Raw genomic sequence first — 18,582 nt, 5'->3', positions numbered from 1 at the left:
TCCTTTAATTCAATAAATTATTTTGATGTATTTATTTGGGTAATAAACAGTCCTTACTCCATTTTGTTTTATCAAGAAATAAAACATGCACATTTTTGATAATCCTTGGAAATTTAATGCATTAATATCTATCTATATATATATATATATATATATATATATATATATATATATATATATATATATATATATATATATATATATATGGGTTCCTATGAATACACCGACAGTCAGAAAATCGACACTCACCTCATCGACACCAAAGCATTGACTGTTCAGAACATCGACATTTCAGGTAAGCGATCTTCCCCCTTACAGGACCCATGGTAACACTTGTTTCCCTGTTGCAACGCGTAAGGTTTATGCGACTGTTTACAATTTGCGTTGTCCTTAACGTCGTAATAGAGAAACAAGTGCTACCATGGGTCCTGTAAGGGGGAAGATCGCTTACCTGAAATGTCGATGTTCTGAACAGTCGATGCTTTGGTGTCGTTGAGGTGAGTGTCGATGTTCTGACTGTCGGTGTGTGTGTGTATATATATATATATATATATATATATATATATGTGTGTGTGTGTGTGCATATATATATATATATATATATATATATATATGTGTGTGTGTGTGTGTGTGTGTGTGTGTGTGTGTGTGTGTATATATATATATATATATATATATATATATATATATATATATATATATATATATATATATATATATATATATATATATAAATATATATAAAATATACATTGTTATTGTTTCTGTAAACACCCAACAACATACTGGTATATAAATGTGCGATAGCATTTTTAGAAAGTAGAGGTTTTTGGCAAGACTCATTTTTTCTACCCTTCTAACCTGACCATGGAAAACAATTCAAACAGTGCATCACCCTCTAGCACAACTACTAGTAATAATATTAGTTTATTGGTTAGTTTAGATTAGTATAAATAAGACTTTCACTTCTAGGTCATAGAAAGTGTATAATGAAAGGTAGGGAGGTGGTTCTCTCTTTATATTTTAAGGTTCCTTTAGTACTGTCTCAGCAACTTCATCTTGAAACTGTAATTAGACTCAAACACAGTTTTGATGTGGTAACTTTTCATAACAGACCACAGACAGGCTTTGGCAGCTGCATACTGTAAACAAATGTAAAATTCATTAACAAAAGAAGTATGTAAGTGCAGACTGTTCAAAAAAGTGATCTTCACTGAGTGGGTTATAGACCCTCATAAGTACATTGTTGTTCAGTAGAGATAATTACCCTTAGCACAGTCGACTGGCTAGTTAAAACACGATTCTACAAATATTTAACATGTTTTAAACTATCTCTTTTAAACTGTCTTACACCGCAAGTTCAAAACAAACAAAAGACTTGAAGTAATTCAAAAAAGAATGAGCCATGACATGCTGATAACTCATCCACCCATTTTATAAACAACTTGTCATTGTGAGGGCTGTGGAAATAACAAGTAACAAGCTCAGTGGGTAGGCCAGCCTTCCTTTCCTTCAGCATAGTCCCCATTTCATCTTGTGCCATCTCAAGGCATTCTCAGGCAAGCTAAGAGACATAATCTCTCGTGTGTAACCTAGGGCTGCATTTAGGGACATATAATTCTGTATGTAATCACTTTTAAGCCTGAGATGCTACATGAACTGTTTTCTGATTCAGTTGTTAATATTTTTTTTGTAAATGAATAAACCAGCTATATGAAATGAAGTTAATGCCATTCAGAAAGTGTACAGTATTCTGGGCCTCTATTCTCATTTTAATGTTACTGTTGTTGCTGAGATGAATATTGCTACAGAGAACCTGGACATTTCTTCTCATTTTAATGGTAATATTACTGTTGGGAAGAATGTTGTTTCAGGGATCCTGGACCTACCCTCTCATTTTTAATTGTACTTTTACTATTGAGATGAATGCGGTTACAGGGATCCTGGAACTCTCTACTCATTTTAATGATACTATTACTATTGAGTTGAACGTTGTTACAGGGATCCTGGGCCTCACTTCTTGTTTTAATGGTACTACTGTTGAGATCCATGTTGTTGCAAGACTGCTGGTGAACTTTCACTACTCATGTAATGCTTGGATCAAAGCACTATAGCTTAAATTACCTACAGTGAAGGGCAGAACTGCCTTTCTTGCACATTCCATTGGGTACTGCCATAAAACGTTAGAATTCAGAAGCAAGAAAGACCATGATATAGTTATCATAGTGAGTTTTTCTAATGTGGTCTCTGTCTCTGGGCATATCTTTAAACCAGCCATCTTCAGCACATATGGATTCCCTGTACATATCACTAGTGTATTACTTTTATTTTCTAACATTGTTATCTGGAAGCATTTAAAAACTCTAATAATAATTTAAAAAGGGTACATTAAGAGCCCTTGGGATGAGACATCTCTGGTATCCACCAGAATTTAGCCCTACAGTGCCTCATCCCATATCATTACTGCAGAATTTACTGTTAGCTGTATACTTTGTTCCTTCCAGTTAACAATCCTATGGGTGGAATATTGGCCAAACCTGGGGCATCAGTAGCAAAAGTAGATACCGTCTGCCAGGGCCAGCTCTCCTGTCAGTGAATGTCTCCTTCAACTTATCAGTTGGCTGTCCTCCTATGTCCTAAACATTTCACTGATCTCTGTATTTCATGTGTTGTTTTCTCCTTTAAGTATTCTCATCTTTTATTAGTCTTCTGTCTTATATACAAACTGTGGTTTTCTCATGCATCAGACTCACCACTGCACCATTAGATGAGGCATCAGTGTCCAAGCCAAAACTTTAATAACTTTCAACAAATTATTCTAGCCAGAGTGGTCTAATACTGATGTTTAATCCCTCATTATTTAAAGGTTCTTCTCCCAGTGGCAATGCTCATGGACTAATTTCTCTCAACCCATAACCTGACTTTGTATCTCCCTTTTTCCAAATCTGACTCTGCCTCTTAACTTTCTCTACTCATGCCTTTCCTTCCTCCATCCTTCACTTTTATTCCTTGATAGATAATCCACTTCTGGGCCCTTGTGTATATGTATTGGCAATTGATTTGTTACATTCAGCTGCATTATCTCTTTCTGTCTCAATAATTTCTTTTATATTCAGTAGTCAGATTTATTCAGGTGCATTGCCTTTTAATCCTTTTATCTTTCTTTGTCAAAGTCTCGGTACAATGTTTAAATTGTTATACTGCTATTTGAGGACTTATCAAATTGTATGTATTATATATATCTCTGTGGATCTTTTCTCCCCAGGCCTTCACTGAAAATGAGCACTTTTTGGCCCAGTGGACCTTCCCGGTAAACAAATGCAATAAATAGCTTTATTATGGAAGTCAATCACTGAAATGATTGTTTAACATTATTCACACATGAGACTTCATGCTTTCTTATTTGTTTATTTAATTGATTTATTGTAAATTTTACAATCAGATAAGTGAACTGGTCCACTGACCCTTTCCAGCTACAACCTGGGTACAAAGTATACCAAGTTGCAAGAGATGGGAAGACACAAAATATAAGAATCAAATTGGTTAAATTATTAGTTGAAGTGTAAAATTACCTAAATTGTAAAGTCTTTAGAGTAATCATCTTAAACAATATTTACAATATTTACACATATGAAAAATGTATTCACATTTGCAATATATACAGTCTTACAGTTGCAATAGATGAATATAGTGTCTTACACTTGGAATTAACAAGTAACAAGGAAGTTGCATTTAGCTTCATTCATCAGGTGCTGCTTGAATTTTATTTTGAAGGAATTAGCTGGTTCTTTTTTTTTTAAATATCTGGAGATAGTTTATTCCATGTTGCAGGTGCTATCCTAGATAAATCGTTGTCTCTAATAGTGAGCTTAAATCTAAAGTGTGGGGTTATCTTCCTGGCTGTTCCTTAGCGAGTAGCTTTAGTCTCTTATTTATGTTACTTTGCCCTAAGATAAATGATCAACTTAATAGTCTTTCTAGATCATACTAATAGGTCTTTGTTATTTATTTAGAGGTTTACCTTTACTTATATCACCACATACATTATTTTACATATTTTGTTTTCTGCAAGCAAACTTTGCTTCCTCTCTAGAACAGGGTGAGGAGCTCCATGATTCTGAATACACTTGATGTAAAGCTACTGGTCCTTCAGATCACAAACATACAGTTGTGTGACCCTGTCAAGTTGTGTGGCTCTACCACCTGCTCAGGATGTCCATGATTCTGGATACACTTGATGTAAAGCCACTGGTCCTTCAGATCACAAACATACAGTTGTACGACCCTACCACCTGCTCAGGATGTCCACGATTCTGGATACAGTTGATGTAAAGCCACTGGTTCTTCAGATCACAAACATCCAGTTGTGTGTCTCTACCACCTTCTCTGGATGCTGTCAGGAAAGCAGCATCTGGAGCTCTGATGGACACATTCTATAATAACCCAGGACATGCTGAAGGGAAGGTGTCTTTAAAACTTTCCTAAAAAATATAAAAACATATAAGAATTCTAATGAAAGACTTAAGTTTACAGCTAAGGTATGGGACATTCCGTTGTCTATTTACAACATGTATTCTCATATAAGGAGAAGGAAAATACTGAAAATAAATGGCTGAATTGATAAAGTATGTATTCTTTGCCAGTTCATTATTTTGCAATGTTTTAGTTTTTGTTCTGTACTCTGTAACTCATGCCATGCTTAAATTATCCTTCACCAATAAATTAAAACATGCATAACAATTAAATAATTAAACAAAGAAATAAACTAGTCCCTGGCTCTGTGTTGTAGGGAGATCAGACATTGACTGCAAACCAGAAAACTATCCATTCTGACTGAAGTGGGACACATCTCCCAAAATAAGATGGGTAAGTCTGAATATCAGCTGGAAGGTTCCATTAGTAAATTGGGGTTCCGCACTGCTCGTCCTCCTTCAGCTGTGCAGTGATGGTCTATGGTCGTAAGGCTGATCTATTATTCTGTGTTGGATTAATATGTATTAATGCAAGACTCAACAGCTTTATTTCTCATGCATGTGTAGGACTACATTTAAAATAAATAAATACCTTTCTGTGATGCTGAGTCTTGAACAGGACACTTTTTTGACAGCTAGAATAAAAACAAAGACAGTTTATTAAAAAATCCGAGCAGTTTAGTATGTGGCTCATGCTTTCTAAACACCACCGTGATTACCTTAACCTCTAAGATTTGTGTGTAAATTACCTGTGTTGAACCAGCACTATATTAAGGTTTTCTGTCTGGAAGACTCCTATTTCTTGTTTATTATTATAACTGGACAAGAGCATTTTCAAAATGTGACAGGTCAGCTGCAGTCCACAATCATGCTAATAATTGCTTATAAAACAAGAGCTAAAAGTAAACACCTACACTTACTTTTTTGTTTGCTTTATCTTTGCATTTTTGTGTTCAGTGCAGGGTATGCTTTAACATGTATTCTAGGTGTACCTTGGATGTATAAGATATCTGGCACTCAATGTAATAGTTCCATTTATAAAATGCAGACATATAGACAACAGATACATGAATAAATTGCAAACAACTACATCTAGATTATGTAATGGATATTAACAAGTAAGTCAGTTATCAGAAGAGATTGTTTAATGGGTTGCTTCAAAGTAATATGCAAAGAGTAAAGATAATGACCATAAATCAAAACGGTCAGCTGTTAAATGCCCATTCTAAAATTAAAACTAGTATTCCAAATCCAGCTGCAAATTTCTAGTAAATCGCTTTCCATATTTACAAATGTGACTGACACTGATTGTTACTTCAAAATACGAATGAAAAGCAGGAAACAAAACAGTGCATGTCCATGTGACAATGTCTTGTGCTTCTACACTTACTTTATTTGAAATCATTCTTCTTCAAAGGCTTTCTCGCTCACTGATGTGCTGATTTAATGAGTAAGATATTAACCAGTACCTGACTTTTAGCATTTTTTTACAAGCATGTATATTAGACTTGTCAGTCTGAATGCCTTACTGAGGATCAGTTGACACTTGATATCTTCTTCTTCTTGTCAATAAACATACCTCTTAGACTTCTTTGTCAAGAGTTTTGAACAAAACCAACAGTAATGGTTGGGGAAAAAGGCCCAAATCAGTGCTAATTTTTAAATATTACTGTAATATACTTAAAAAGATAACATAACTATGCAGTAAGACTCATAAAATTTAATGTCTAGTATTATTGGATGGCTGATTGTAAAGCTTGATGATTTACCAAAAAAATCACAAATTTTACAAGAGACAGGGTAAAAATGTGAGGTAAAATTAAAGGTGTTCTGTAAAAATGAGGAAAAGTTAAGCGGTATGAAGAGAACTAGTTACTCTGTATTGAGCTGGGCAAATGTGAGAAATTTATGATGAAATATACACCAAGTATTGAGAAATTTAAGGAGTTCAGATAGAGACAAATGTGAATGTTATGTACATTCACTCATAAGTCAGTGATTTTTTGATGTTCCTACAATTACCCCATTCAGCCCCTGTAGATCTTCAGATTTAGAAGTTCTATCATTTCAGTCCACTATCTCATCATATCTGAACAACTGTTTAGTTCTTTTATTTTTAAGATCTGACCTTAATATAATATCACAAATTGTAATGGCTGTAGAGCAAAGGATTGAAGAAATGGGTAGGTTGCCAGAGATCCTCATCCTTGCAGGACAGCTGGTCATTGTGTTACCTGATTCATAGATATAGTGAGCTCAGTCCTTTAAATACATGCCATTATTATCTGTCACATAGTCCCAGTACTGCATCATGGAGTTAGAAACAATGGGTCCCAGCCCTCAACCTCCATCAGTCAATGGGTTAGACTTTTGGCATTAACACAGATAACACCTCTCCCTAAAAAAAGAGAACTGTTATCAGCTTTGACTTTTTTTTTTTTGTAGGATATATATTGCATTCTAAAATAGTGTTAGGAAATGTTTAGCTATTTTAATAAACGCTAAACAGTATCTCAGGACCTATGAACACCATAATGTCCACACTTCTGGTTAGAGATGAGGCATATTTCCAAGGACTAATGACAGATATCCCATTTCAAATCAACTGAATCTTATTTTGTAAGAGTCAAATAATGTAGAGTAATATAAATATCCAGGTAATTTGTTTCTAAAAGAGCTACTTTTTAAGAAAAATACATTAAAAGTAAGATTTTGTGCAAATAATTTACCACAGAATCTTTAGTTTTATGCTGAATGAAGTGTATGTGGGTGACAGCATGACTCTATAGGAACACCACAATAAATCCTAATGCAGATAAGTAAAGTACATGTGTTAAAATCATGACTCAGTGCTTTTATGGTGTTCTGGTAGCATAATATGCTGGGCAAATGTAAAGTAAACTAATGATATATCAAGACAGGTTCATGTGTGAAACAACCATCTCAGGTTTCAAAAGGTAACAGATTTTAGCTGAAAAGGGTGAGGAAAAAATGCGGTATAGCAAACAAGAATAAATAAATATTAGTGCTGAGCAGGATGGAAGACTGATGATTACATGAGTTAAATACCAGCAACAAAAAATGTAGATAAACATGGGTTCAATTTAATATCTGAGCATGTTATATAAATTGATACTTTTAATATCCCTGGAAGGTTGGGTAAGTTATACTGAATGAAGAAAATAAATCATGTAGTTCATGCCATTTTGAAAGCTAAACATTTTGTAGTGCTGCTGAATGAAGTGCTGTTACAAATGTATAAACTGTTGCACAGTTTGGTTGCACCAGCTAAGCTAAACCCTGATGATTAGATGGGCACCCGTAAGTTGATCGTGGACCTGACTTAATTTGCTCTTCTAAAGGTAGGAGTTGACCTGTAAAGGTAGGTATTGGCAAACGAATTATGGCCCATGGCGTGGCTCTGCTTTGTAAATTCTATGTCTCTATGAATCTGAAAAAATTAATCATTCTAAAAAAGTGTAGACACTTTGTAGTTGTATTTGAGCTATAAATACCTCATTAAATATAGATTATTTTAATTTCTAGAAAAAATAATTAAATGAGGTGTGCAAAACAGTACATGAAGCATACTAACACATAACTGCTGAAACTTGAAAGGATATAAACATGTTTACACAAAGATGTGGAGAAATTAAAAGAAAATATGAAGCTAGATTACAGTGATTGCTATTATATTCACTTAATACAGAAAGAGCTTGTGTAAAATTGTTCAGTCCATCAGTGATTTGACCTCCAGATGAGATGTTAAAACAGGTCTCTATCTGCCTAGGTTGATGAAAAAGAAGCCATTGCAAGTATTGAAAAGATGCTCTGCTCAAATTCCCCCTAATAGTATAAATGCCACCTCATATCTCCCCTGAAAACAGTCTACAGCCTTACTGGGACTAACCTGGGCAACAAAGGATATATATATATATATATATATATATATATATATATATATATATATATATATATATATATATAAATAAAAGAAAGAAAATCTTGCAGTCATGGCTCACATAAGGAGAGCACTAACTGTTGTCCTCCTTTGTATTTTCTTATCTGTTAAAGTAAAAAAAGGGAGGATGACCTTTCCAATTTGTTATGCTGGAATTAACTTCGTAATTTACTGGTTTAAAATATCTCCTATTTAATATGGGTAATGAAAATACATTTATGAATGCTGGCTCCTAATAACAAATTGCAAACTAGTTTAAAAATGTATAAAATCTATGAAATATGGTGGTCACTGGTTCCTAATGACTTAAGTTGCAAACCAGCTTGAAAAAATATGAATTTATTTAAATGTTTGGCGGAACAAGATGTAGTAGCCAAGCACTGCCAGTTAGGAGAAAGATTGGCAGATGTACTAAGAAATAAACATGTGGCATTTGTTGTGAGAATATGCAAGCATGCAAAAAGGCTGCACAATAAGGAAGATTTATCCCTTGACCAAGCATTAAACACAGCACTCTGTATAAGGAGATTGGCAAAAGTTATGCAAAAAGACTGCACAATAAGGAAGATTTATCCCTTGACCAAGCATTAAACACAGCACTCTGTATAAGGAGATTGGCAAAAGTTATGCAACAAGACTGCACAATAAGGACGATTTATCCCTTGACCAAGCATTAAACACAGCACTCTGTATAAGGAGATTGGCAAAAGTTATGCAAAAAGACTGCACAATAAGGAAGATTTATCCCTTGACCAAGCATTAAACACAGCACTCTGTATAAGGAGATTGGCAAAAGTTATGCAACAAGACTGCACAATAAGGACGATTTATCCCTTGACCAAGCATTAAACACAGCACTCTGTATAAGGAGATTGGCAAAAGTTATGCAAAACGACTGCACAATAAGGAAGATTTATCCCTTGACCAAGCATTAAACATAGCACTCTGTATAAGGAGATTGGCAAAAGTTATGCCAAAAGACTGCACAATAAGGAAGATTTATCCCTTGACCAAGCATTAAACACAGCACTCTGTATAAGGAGATTGGCAAAAGTTATGCAAAAAGACTGCACAATAAGGAAGATTTATCCTTTGACCAAGCATTAAACACAGCACTCTGTATAAGGAGATTGGCAAAAGTTATGCAAAAAGACTGCACAATAAGGAAGATTTATCCCTTGACCAAGCATTAAACACAGCACTCTGTATAAGGAGATTGGCAAAAGTTATGCAAAAAGACTGCACAATAAGGAAGATTTATCCCTTGACCAAGCATTAAACACAGCACTCTGTATAAGGAGCTTGGCAAAAGTTATGCAAAAAGACTGCACAATAAGGACGATTTATCCCTTGACCAAGCATTAAACACAGCACTCTGTATAAGGAGATTGGCAAAAGTTATACAAAAAGACTGCACAATAAGGACGATTTATCCCTTGACCAAGCATTAAACACAGCACTCTGTATAAGGAGATTGGCAAAAGTTATGCAAAAAGACTTCACAATAAGGAAGATTTATCCCTTGACCAAGCATTAAACACAGCACTCTGTATAAGGAGATTGGCAAAAGTTATGCAAAAAGACTGCACAATAAGGAAGATTTATCCCTTGACCAAGCATTAAACACAACACTCTGTATAAGGAGATTGGCAAAAGTTATGCAAAACGACTGCACAATAAGGACGATTTATCCCTTGACCAAGCATTAAACACAGCACTCTGTATAAGAAGATTGGCAAAAGTTATAGCAAGCTAACAGAATTTTTACTAACTCTCTTAGAAAACTAGCATACTTTTGGAGTGCAAAATATGAAATATAACCAAAGAAAAATTGAAAGTTTTAGTAGATGTCATAAGAAAGGCTATATCAACAGAGCGTACAAGTGGAAATGGTAAAAAGAAAATTAATGCCAAAGAGAGAGAGCATGTATAATAAGCAATGATCAAAAGTGTTCATATTGTTGAATGCAAGAAGGACTTTCAACATGGAGTTAGATATAAGGATATTTATTTATTTATTTATTTGTAGTTTGTTAACCGGGAAAGTCCATTGGGCCATAGTGAGCCCTTTTTCAATGGAGGCCAGGGGAGAAAAGCTCCAAGTACATACAAAATATATTGGCAGTTAATACAATTATGTGGAGAAAAGCTCCAAGTACATAAAAAATATATTGGCATTTAATACAATTATGTGGAGAAAAGCTCCAAGTACATACAAAATATATTGGCAGTTAATACAATCATGTGGAGAAAAAGCTCCAAGTACATACGGAATATATTGGCAGTTAAGACAAATTATTAAAATGAAAAATTTTTGTTAAAACAATCAGTGAGATGTTACTTTTTTTTTTTTTTTTTTTACACAGAATATTTAAGAGATGAAGAGGGTTTTAGGGTGAGAGGGAGGAGACAAGGCTGGAGAAGAACAGTAGGGGAAAGCTTAGAGCTTAAGAGATGGAGAGTTTTGAATGCAAGATGAGTATAGGGGATGTTTAGGAGGGGTGGGAGCAGGAGCATTTCCAGGTGGAGGAGAGATAAGAGTGGAGAAGGGACTTAAAGGCAGAAGGATTCTGGGTAGTCCAAATGTGGGAGACATTATATACAACATAATGTGGGAATGCAGGATATGTGTAACGCAAAATGGAGTCAGATATAGAAAGTGAATTTTATTACCCAATATGCTTATATTTGCATTGTATGAATCAAACATGCAAACATATGAGAAATTGTTTTCATGTGCACCAGTGGATAAGACAGATATGTTACTAAAATTTATAGAGGTAAAACATGTATACAGTAGACAAATTAACTGTCGGTGACATATGAATATAAAGTAGTGAAAATGAATCTGTATGTCTGTGACACAAATGGGACAACATTGTTTTGAAAAGAGTTGATATACAAAACTAATTTAACTTTTTCTCTTTTTTAAGAAATCAGAGAAGGTGGTAAAAGACACTAAAAAGTTTGCCCTGGCACAGAAGCTCTTATAATTGTTTGCAAATGCCTAAGACATCTATGCCAAAGATACGGGAACAATTAAATATACAAAAGCTAGTTAAAAGATCCATAATTATCAGGATATAGCCTCATGCACTTAGACCATCACTAAAAATGGGACTATAAAAGCTGGAAGCAATGTCTACCATATAAACTGAAGAAGAGTGACTGAAACTCTAAATGGCGATACTTAAGAAAATGAAAGCAAATGTTCATATCCCCAGGGTTTCCAAGGTCAATAATAACCCATTTCAAAAAACAGTCCTGTATTCCTTGCCATATTCCTGAAGATTTTTTTTCCTCGAGATGGAAGGAAGTCACAAATATAAATCACATCAAATATACTTGCAAACAGAAATGTTGTCTTTCAAGAAATTTGTAAAGATACAAATGTATTAGTGGTTGTTACATAGTATTCAGTTGGTTTTCTGAACGATGTATATCCCCATCTTCCATTTGGCAGTAGCAATTTGTCATTTATTCCAAAGGATTCCTAATATGAAATGCTAAACAGGCAATATCCTTGTGACAACAGCAAAGGGTGACAGCATCTGTGTCATCTTGGAAAAGTTCTACAAAACCTAAAATATGATGAGCTTAAGTAAGCAGAGAGAAATAGATTTTTCAAAGGTCTGAAAATATTCCACAACTGAGTTCATACATATCTATGACCGTAAGTTTCTGTGGAACCTCAGCGCAGTGCTCTATCCTTTAAATGCATTGCTACAGAATGGCTATAAATGAAATGGATAGTGACCTGCAAAGCATGCTATTTGGGAAAATGTCATCAACTTACATGTTCATACAGTTTGATTCAACTTTGCCAATTACGTTAAAATGCAATGCTTAGGTTCATAGGTTCATAGGTTTATACTAGGCTATCTGCCCTAAGGCATTTATAAGCCTAGCCCAAATTATTGTGGCTTACGCCACCCCTTATATGAAAAAATACTGTGCCCATTAGTTTGTTGTGCCTCTGTCCAGCAGTGACACAGAGATGATTCCTGGGGTAAACCTACGATCTCCCATCCACAGGTCTAGATTTCTCTTGAACAGAGTCAGCGAGGTGCTCTGCCTCACATGGACCGGGATTTTATTCCACAGCATAGGGAGTCTCTGAGTGATAAATCTATCCCTCCAGCATGTCCTATTTATATCCGTGCTAAGGTTTAAGTCGCTTGCTCTAGTGGTTTTGGTGGATTTGGATTTTTTGAGGTGGAACATGTCCATTAATTCCGGGTTGGACATGGCCTTGTATGTCAGGCACATGTCACCTCTGAGCAGATGGTATGCGACTGAATAGAGCTGGAGTTTCTTCAATCTGGCAGCATATGACAGATTTTGGAGTCCTTTTATCCTTTTGGTGAGGAACTTTTGGGGTCTCTCCAATTGCTGCAGATGTCGGGTGAGATACATCCCGAATGGGGCATTGTACTCGATCATTGGTCTGATAAGTGAAGAGTACAGGGGAACAATGACCTCACTAGATCTGGATGTGAATCCCTTCATGATCAGGTGGGCAATGTAGAAGGTCTTTCTAACCACTTTAGCAATGTGAGTGTCAAAAGAAAGGCCACTGTCAACCTGGGTCCCCAGGTCCCTGATAACCTCTTCTGTGCTTAGTGGATTGCCACCTATATGGTAGCTTGGGGTTACCTTGTTTTTCCCGAAGGGTATGACTATACATTTTTGGCGTTTAACTTCAGGCCATGGCTCTGGCACCAGCTATCTGTTTCCGTGAGTCCCTTCTGAAGGATATCCGTGTCCGATGCACTTTCCACTATGGCCCAGTTTGCAGTCGTCTGCAAACTTTGTCAGCCAAAGTCCTCCCATGTTGGCCTGTACTTCTGAGAAGTAGATGCCAAACAATAGGGAGCCAAGGACCGAGCCCTGTGGGACACCACTTGTGACCGGCTTGGAGTCTGACACAGCGCCAGCAACTCTAACCCTGTGGGTTCTGTCCTTAAGCCAGTTTGCAACCCATCTTGTGACATATGGGTTTACATTTAAGCTGGTAAGTTTTTCTACAATACCCGAGTGGGGTATTGTGTCGAAAGCCTTTGCAAGGTCAAGGTAGGCTGTATGGACTGCCTTTCCTCATCAATGGCCTTGGTGACTGTTTCGAAGAAGTCAACCAAGTTCAAAAGGCATGATCTTCCCTTGACAAAGCCAAACTGGGTCGGGTCCAATGTCTGCAATTCCCCTATATCTTTGTTTATGAGCTCCATTATGATCCTCTCCATAGCTTTGCAGACTAGACTTGTTAAGCTTATGGGGCGGTAATTACCAGGGTCCGTAGAGGCACCGCCTTTGTGGAGTGGGACCACAGTTGCCGTACGCCACTCCTTGGGCACATATCCTGTGGTAAGGCTGAGATTAAACAGCTGCCTTATGTGCGGGTTTAATTCCTCATTTAGCTCGTGTAGCACACAGCCGGGGACACCATCCGGTCCCATTGATGCTGTGTTTTTAGCTTTAGAGAGAGCAGCTTTCACCTGCGCATTTGAGATGTCCGGGAGGGTACACTCGGCTGGGATAGTTATCTCTCCTTTAGAGGGGGAGAGGGGGGTGAAGTTTGCACTGAACCTGTCTGCCAGTATGTTGGCAATGTCTGTGGGTTCAGTGATTTATGTATCATTTTGGACTAATTCTGAGCATATCTGGGAGTTTCCACCCAGGTTCCTAACATAGCTGAAAAAGGCCTTATGATTGTCCTTTGAATCCATGGCAATTTTTCTCTCAAAATTGGCCTTAGTTGATTTTATGAGTGCTCGTATTTTTTTACTAATAATGATCAGGGGTGACTTCCCTTTTATGGATTTTGTTCTATCATGTAATAGCTTTCTCCTCTTATTGTAAAGTTTGTTAATGGCTGGGGTCCACCAGACTGGACGTTTGCCCTTTGTGGAAAGAGTCTTGGTTTTATTTGGGATTGCCTTATCCATGCAGTCCTGGAGGTGTTCATAGAAGGCATTTGTAAGGGCTTCCGCAGCTTGGGTTGTGGTTTCCTCTGGCTCAGGGGCCTTGAAGGATACCACACCAGTCTTGAGTAGTGTGAAGTTTGCTTTAGAGAAGTTCTTCACTATGGTCTTTTGCTTGGGGTGGGGCGGGATGTGGATTTCCAGTGAGATTAGTTTATGATCAGATCTCACCAATGAGGGATATACTTCCAGTGTGGAGCATTTTGTCCCCATGTTTGTGACAATGAGATCTAGTATATTTTCTCCTCTCGTGGGAACAGTGACTAGCTGTTCCATGGCATTTGAATTTATGAACTCCAGGAACCGTTGGGCTAGAAAGTTAGGGCTTGAGTAATGTTCCCAGTCTATATTCGGGTAGTTGAAGTCACCCAATATGATGGTGTTTGGAGATACATTTATACCCTCCAGTGTCTTCAGGAAGGCTGTGTGGGGTTCCTGAGTTTGAGAGGGTGGCCTGTAGCATGCTACAATTTGTAGAGCAGTTTTGCCTATGGTTAGTTGCACCTGGATGGTTTCTGAAGCTTCGTGTGTTGCCACCAACCTGGAGGTGTGAGTATCCTTTATGAATATGGATACACCCCCTCCTTTTGTGGTGTGGTCCGGGTTTTGGGGCCGGAACGCATGATATGAGGTAAAACCTAATAGTGCCGGGGTGCTCTCAGGAGCCTTGAACCAGGTTTCAGTTACAGCACAGACATCGATGTTCTCCATACTGAGAAGGGCCTCGAGTGCGTGCATTTTGAGATTTAGACTTCTGGCATTGAGCAGCATTACCCTCAGTTTCTTCCCATTTTTGTTTTCTAGGGTGGTAGGTTTAGAATTTAAGCCTTGCCTAAAAAAGGCACTATGGGGGTGGCAAGAGCCTTAGCCAATATCCGGAATCCCAGGGGTGACAGGTGCAAGCCGTCCCTTGTGAAGCAGCATGGCTTGTCAAGCATGTCATCCCAGGCAGACAGACACTGGATCCCCTTTGAATGACACCAGACATTAAGCCAATTGTTAAAGCTGATCATCTTGTCTCTATATTGTGGCATCATTCTTGGTGAAGGAAGGATACTGCTCAGGGTTAGGGTCATACCTGCCTGGGCTACATAATCAGAGAGCTCCTCTATGTCTCTTTTCATGTAGTCCAGGGAGGTACGTCTCAGGTCGTTCACACCAGCATGGACAATGACTGTGTCATATTTGTACTTGCCATGGAGTGACCAGTGCTTGTGTTATGTGGCGGATTCTAGCGCCCGATAGGCAGCTTACTGTGACCCTCTCCTTGTTCAGCCTGGTGAGTGGGACATCAGTGTGTCTGACTATGGAGTCACCTATGACAAGTATGTTTGGTGTTGTATTTGGCCTTAAGGGCTGTGACTGCTTTGCACACTGCTTTTGTGGTTTATGTGTTGCTTGTGGGGTGTCTTGAGGTAGCAGTTGTTTGGGTGTCTGCTTTGGAGGCCTCTGCTGTTTAGGTAAATTTTACTCAGAGCCTCCGAGTATGTCTTTGTGTGTTTATGTGTTTGATTCAGTGGAGTGGTAGCATTATGTGAGGCTGGTTTTGTGGTGTGTGTAGTTGCCTTCTCCTCCTGTCTGGTCTTGCCAGTCCTGAGTTGAGAGAGCTCAGCCTCCAGTTTGGCTAAATAGCTGCATCTCTCAAGTATTTGTGTTATGTGGGAGGAGGAGAGGGTTGTCTGTGTACATGAGGCAGTTATAACATTGCCTCAAGATTCCCAGATTCACCAGCTGGACCGGAGAGGAGATTGACAACTGACCTTTGGACATGCTAGAATAATATTGGGAAATCCTTAATTGAAAACAAGGGCCAGTGGGGAGTGAGGGTGTAGTGCTTTTAATTTTAGTGCTGACTTATATAATTGCTTTAGTGAGCAAGTGCCAGGTAACTTGAGTGCAATGTGTTACAAGTAACTAAATGCAAAATGACAAACAGTAACTTTCTTTCAAGTGAAACAAGGAAATAAGTACAGTAAGCAATGCAGATATCACTAGTGATCCACAGAAGCACTGAGAAGTTGTATTAGGTGGAATTAGCTTCCAGGAAATAACAAGCAAACAAACAACAAGCATATAAACAAAGCTAGATTCAGTAGGCCTGGATCTAGTCTATGCTAGAGCAAACAAGGTGAACCAATTTCAGTAAGATACAGTTCAAATATTCAGGCACTATAAACCTTTAACCAGAAAATTTCCAGCTCAGAAGGGCAGAGTCCAGCCTCTTCTCCCACAAGAGTGCAGACCACGAACCTTCTTAATGTAAAATAACTGGCCTGAAGCCCAAGTGCCTAAACCAGAACTAATACACTTGGACACTGGGCTCTCAATCAGCAGTTCCCAACTTAGAAGGATGAAAGCTACCTGTCCTGCCACCACAGTGCTTGCCACAAACCTTCCTAATGTAAAACAACTGTTCTGAAGCCCAAGTGCTTAATTACAGAATCAGTTATGTTTTACTACACATCCTCCAGGATGGTATAGAAAATTGCAGTCCATCTGCTTCAAGATCAGTGACAAAAAATAATGTAATTATGACTTAAAATCCTAGAGAAACCCTATCCTTGTTCTGGTAAGTAAAGAAATTCAAGCAATGGCAATAGGAAACATGGTTTATGCTGGTTATGAATCACTGGCCACTGTTCAGCATTTTCACCTAAGAGAGAGGGTATCATTGGCAACAACAGACAAATGGCAGGTTTTATTTGTATGACGTATGATATAGAGGATTATGATTAGGTCACCAATCATAACTCACTTATTATGGCTTGAGAAATGGTGGTCAAGAAATTCACCTCAAGTTTGAAGCTTTTTTTCTGCCAGTGAGAAGTGGATTACAGCTTTTAAATGTGTTATATCTTTCTGACACTGTTCTGTGGTTGCAGCCATGTGTACTCTAGCATGAGACTAGAGCATAACAGCATTAAAATATGTACAACAAAACTGGTTATCTATTTGTCTGATGTCAGAGTAGTGCATGCAAGCTTATCTTGCATTAGTATTTGTAGTAGTGTTTTTGGATTGCTACAACTGACATAAAAAGCCGATTTCACAAACAAGTAGTGATCAAGTAGATGTGCTGTACTCATCAGTTGTTACCCAGTTACCTGTAATAAATGCCATGGGTGCTTCTCATCTCTTTATAGTACAGAGTATGTGGTCATCATAACAGGGGAAACAAATGGGCTGAGCCTGACCAGAGAATGGCTTGATGGATATCAGGCATGGGAAAAATGACCTAGTAGAAATCTTTGCATCTTACCATCAACCTAGCTGAGTTATCTGTTCAAGTGTTCAAGAAAGCTACTAAAGCTATAATTCCCAGTGAGAAGCCCCTTCAGAACAAAACAGATAGTCTTGTCTTTGCTTATTTAAATTTCATGTACGTAGTCATCATCACTGCAACAGATGCATTACATTTGAAAACAACTCTGCATTCTAGATTAAACAATGATAGATGGTACAGAATAGCATACAATATGCAGTTTCAACAGATGTGCAAAATGTCATTGAGATGTTTTGGTACTGGAAAACAGACAGGAACTGCTGACCAGAGACTGCAGAATTTAACAAACATGTTCTTGCTTCATTGTTTCAAGTAATGATCTTTTAATGCATACCTTTTATACTGAGCATGATACGCAGAGAAAACATGAAAAACAGCTGAGAAGTGCTCAACAACTAAGTTTTGCAGCATCACTTAATGAGTGTTATGGAAGCAATAACTACCTTTCTGGGTGCCATCCAACCATTGCTACGATAGGTGATGCTCCATCTATGCAAAGAATAAGTAATGACCCTAACCACATGCACAATGAATGACGACCCATACCTTTAACCAGAGAAGGATACATAACCAAATGCATTTCCAGTGGGAAATGATTGACAAGCTTTCACTGCAAAAAGGATGACAAAGGGCAGCTGTCAGAGGGAGCTGGATTATCAGACTTTTTCCATACCTTTGACTGGCCAGTGTGCTGCTGCTGTTAGCCCATGACAAAAGACACCCTAGAAGGGCATGCCCAGGTCATTGTTTCAGGCCAAGCTGACTCCTGAGAAATTATTGCTGGCAGTAATATTAAGTACTACTAAGCAATATGTTTATGCTGTATGTCATGATTTTAAGAAATAAAATTAATACTACATGGTTTAGAATGACAACACATAAGGT

General features: G+C 37.6%; 1 protein-coding gene across 1 annotated transcript in view; it reads right to left on the bottom strand.

Moving 5' to 3' along the window:
- The window catches only part of EDARADD (EDAR associated death domain), a 328,759-nt gene that overhangs the window by 125,898 nt on the left and 184,279 nt on the right, over positions 1 to 18,582 (bottom strand). Inside the window, exon 2 of the mRNA XM_044075792.1 lies at positions 5,065 to 5,107. Coding sequence (XP_043931727.1) covers positions 5,065 to 5,107 — 43 coding nt within the window. The remainder of the gene's footprint in view (positions 1 to 5,064; positions 5,108 to 18,582) is intronic.

The sequence above is a fragment of the Protopterus annectens genome, chromosome 1.part1 (genome assembly GCF_019279795.1).
Source record: "Protopterus annectens isolate FY-2018-M chromosome 1.part1, PAN1.0, whole genome shotgun sequence".
In the NCBI taxonomy this organism is placed as follows: Eukaryota; Metazoa; Chordata; order Ceratodontiformes; family Protopteridae; genus Protopterus; species Protopterus annectens.
Note: the sequence above shows the minus strand (reverse complement) of the source record. Positions and strands in the feature narration are given on the sequence as shown.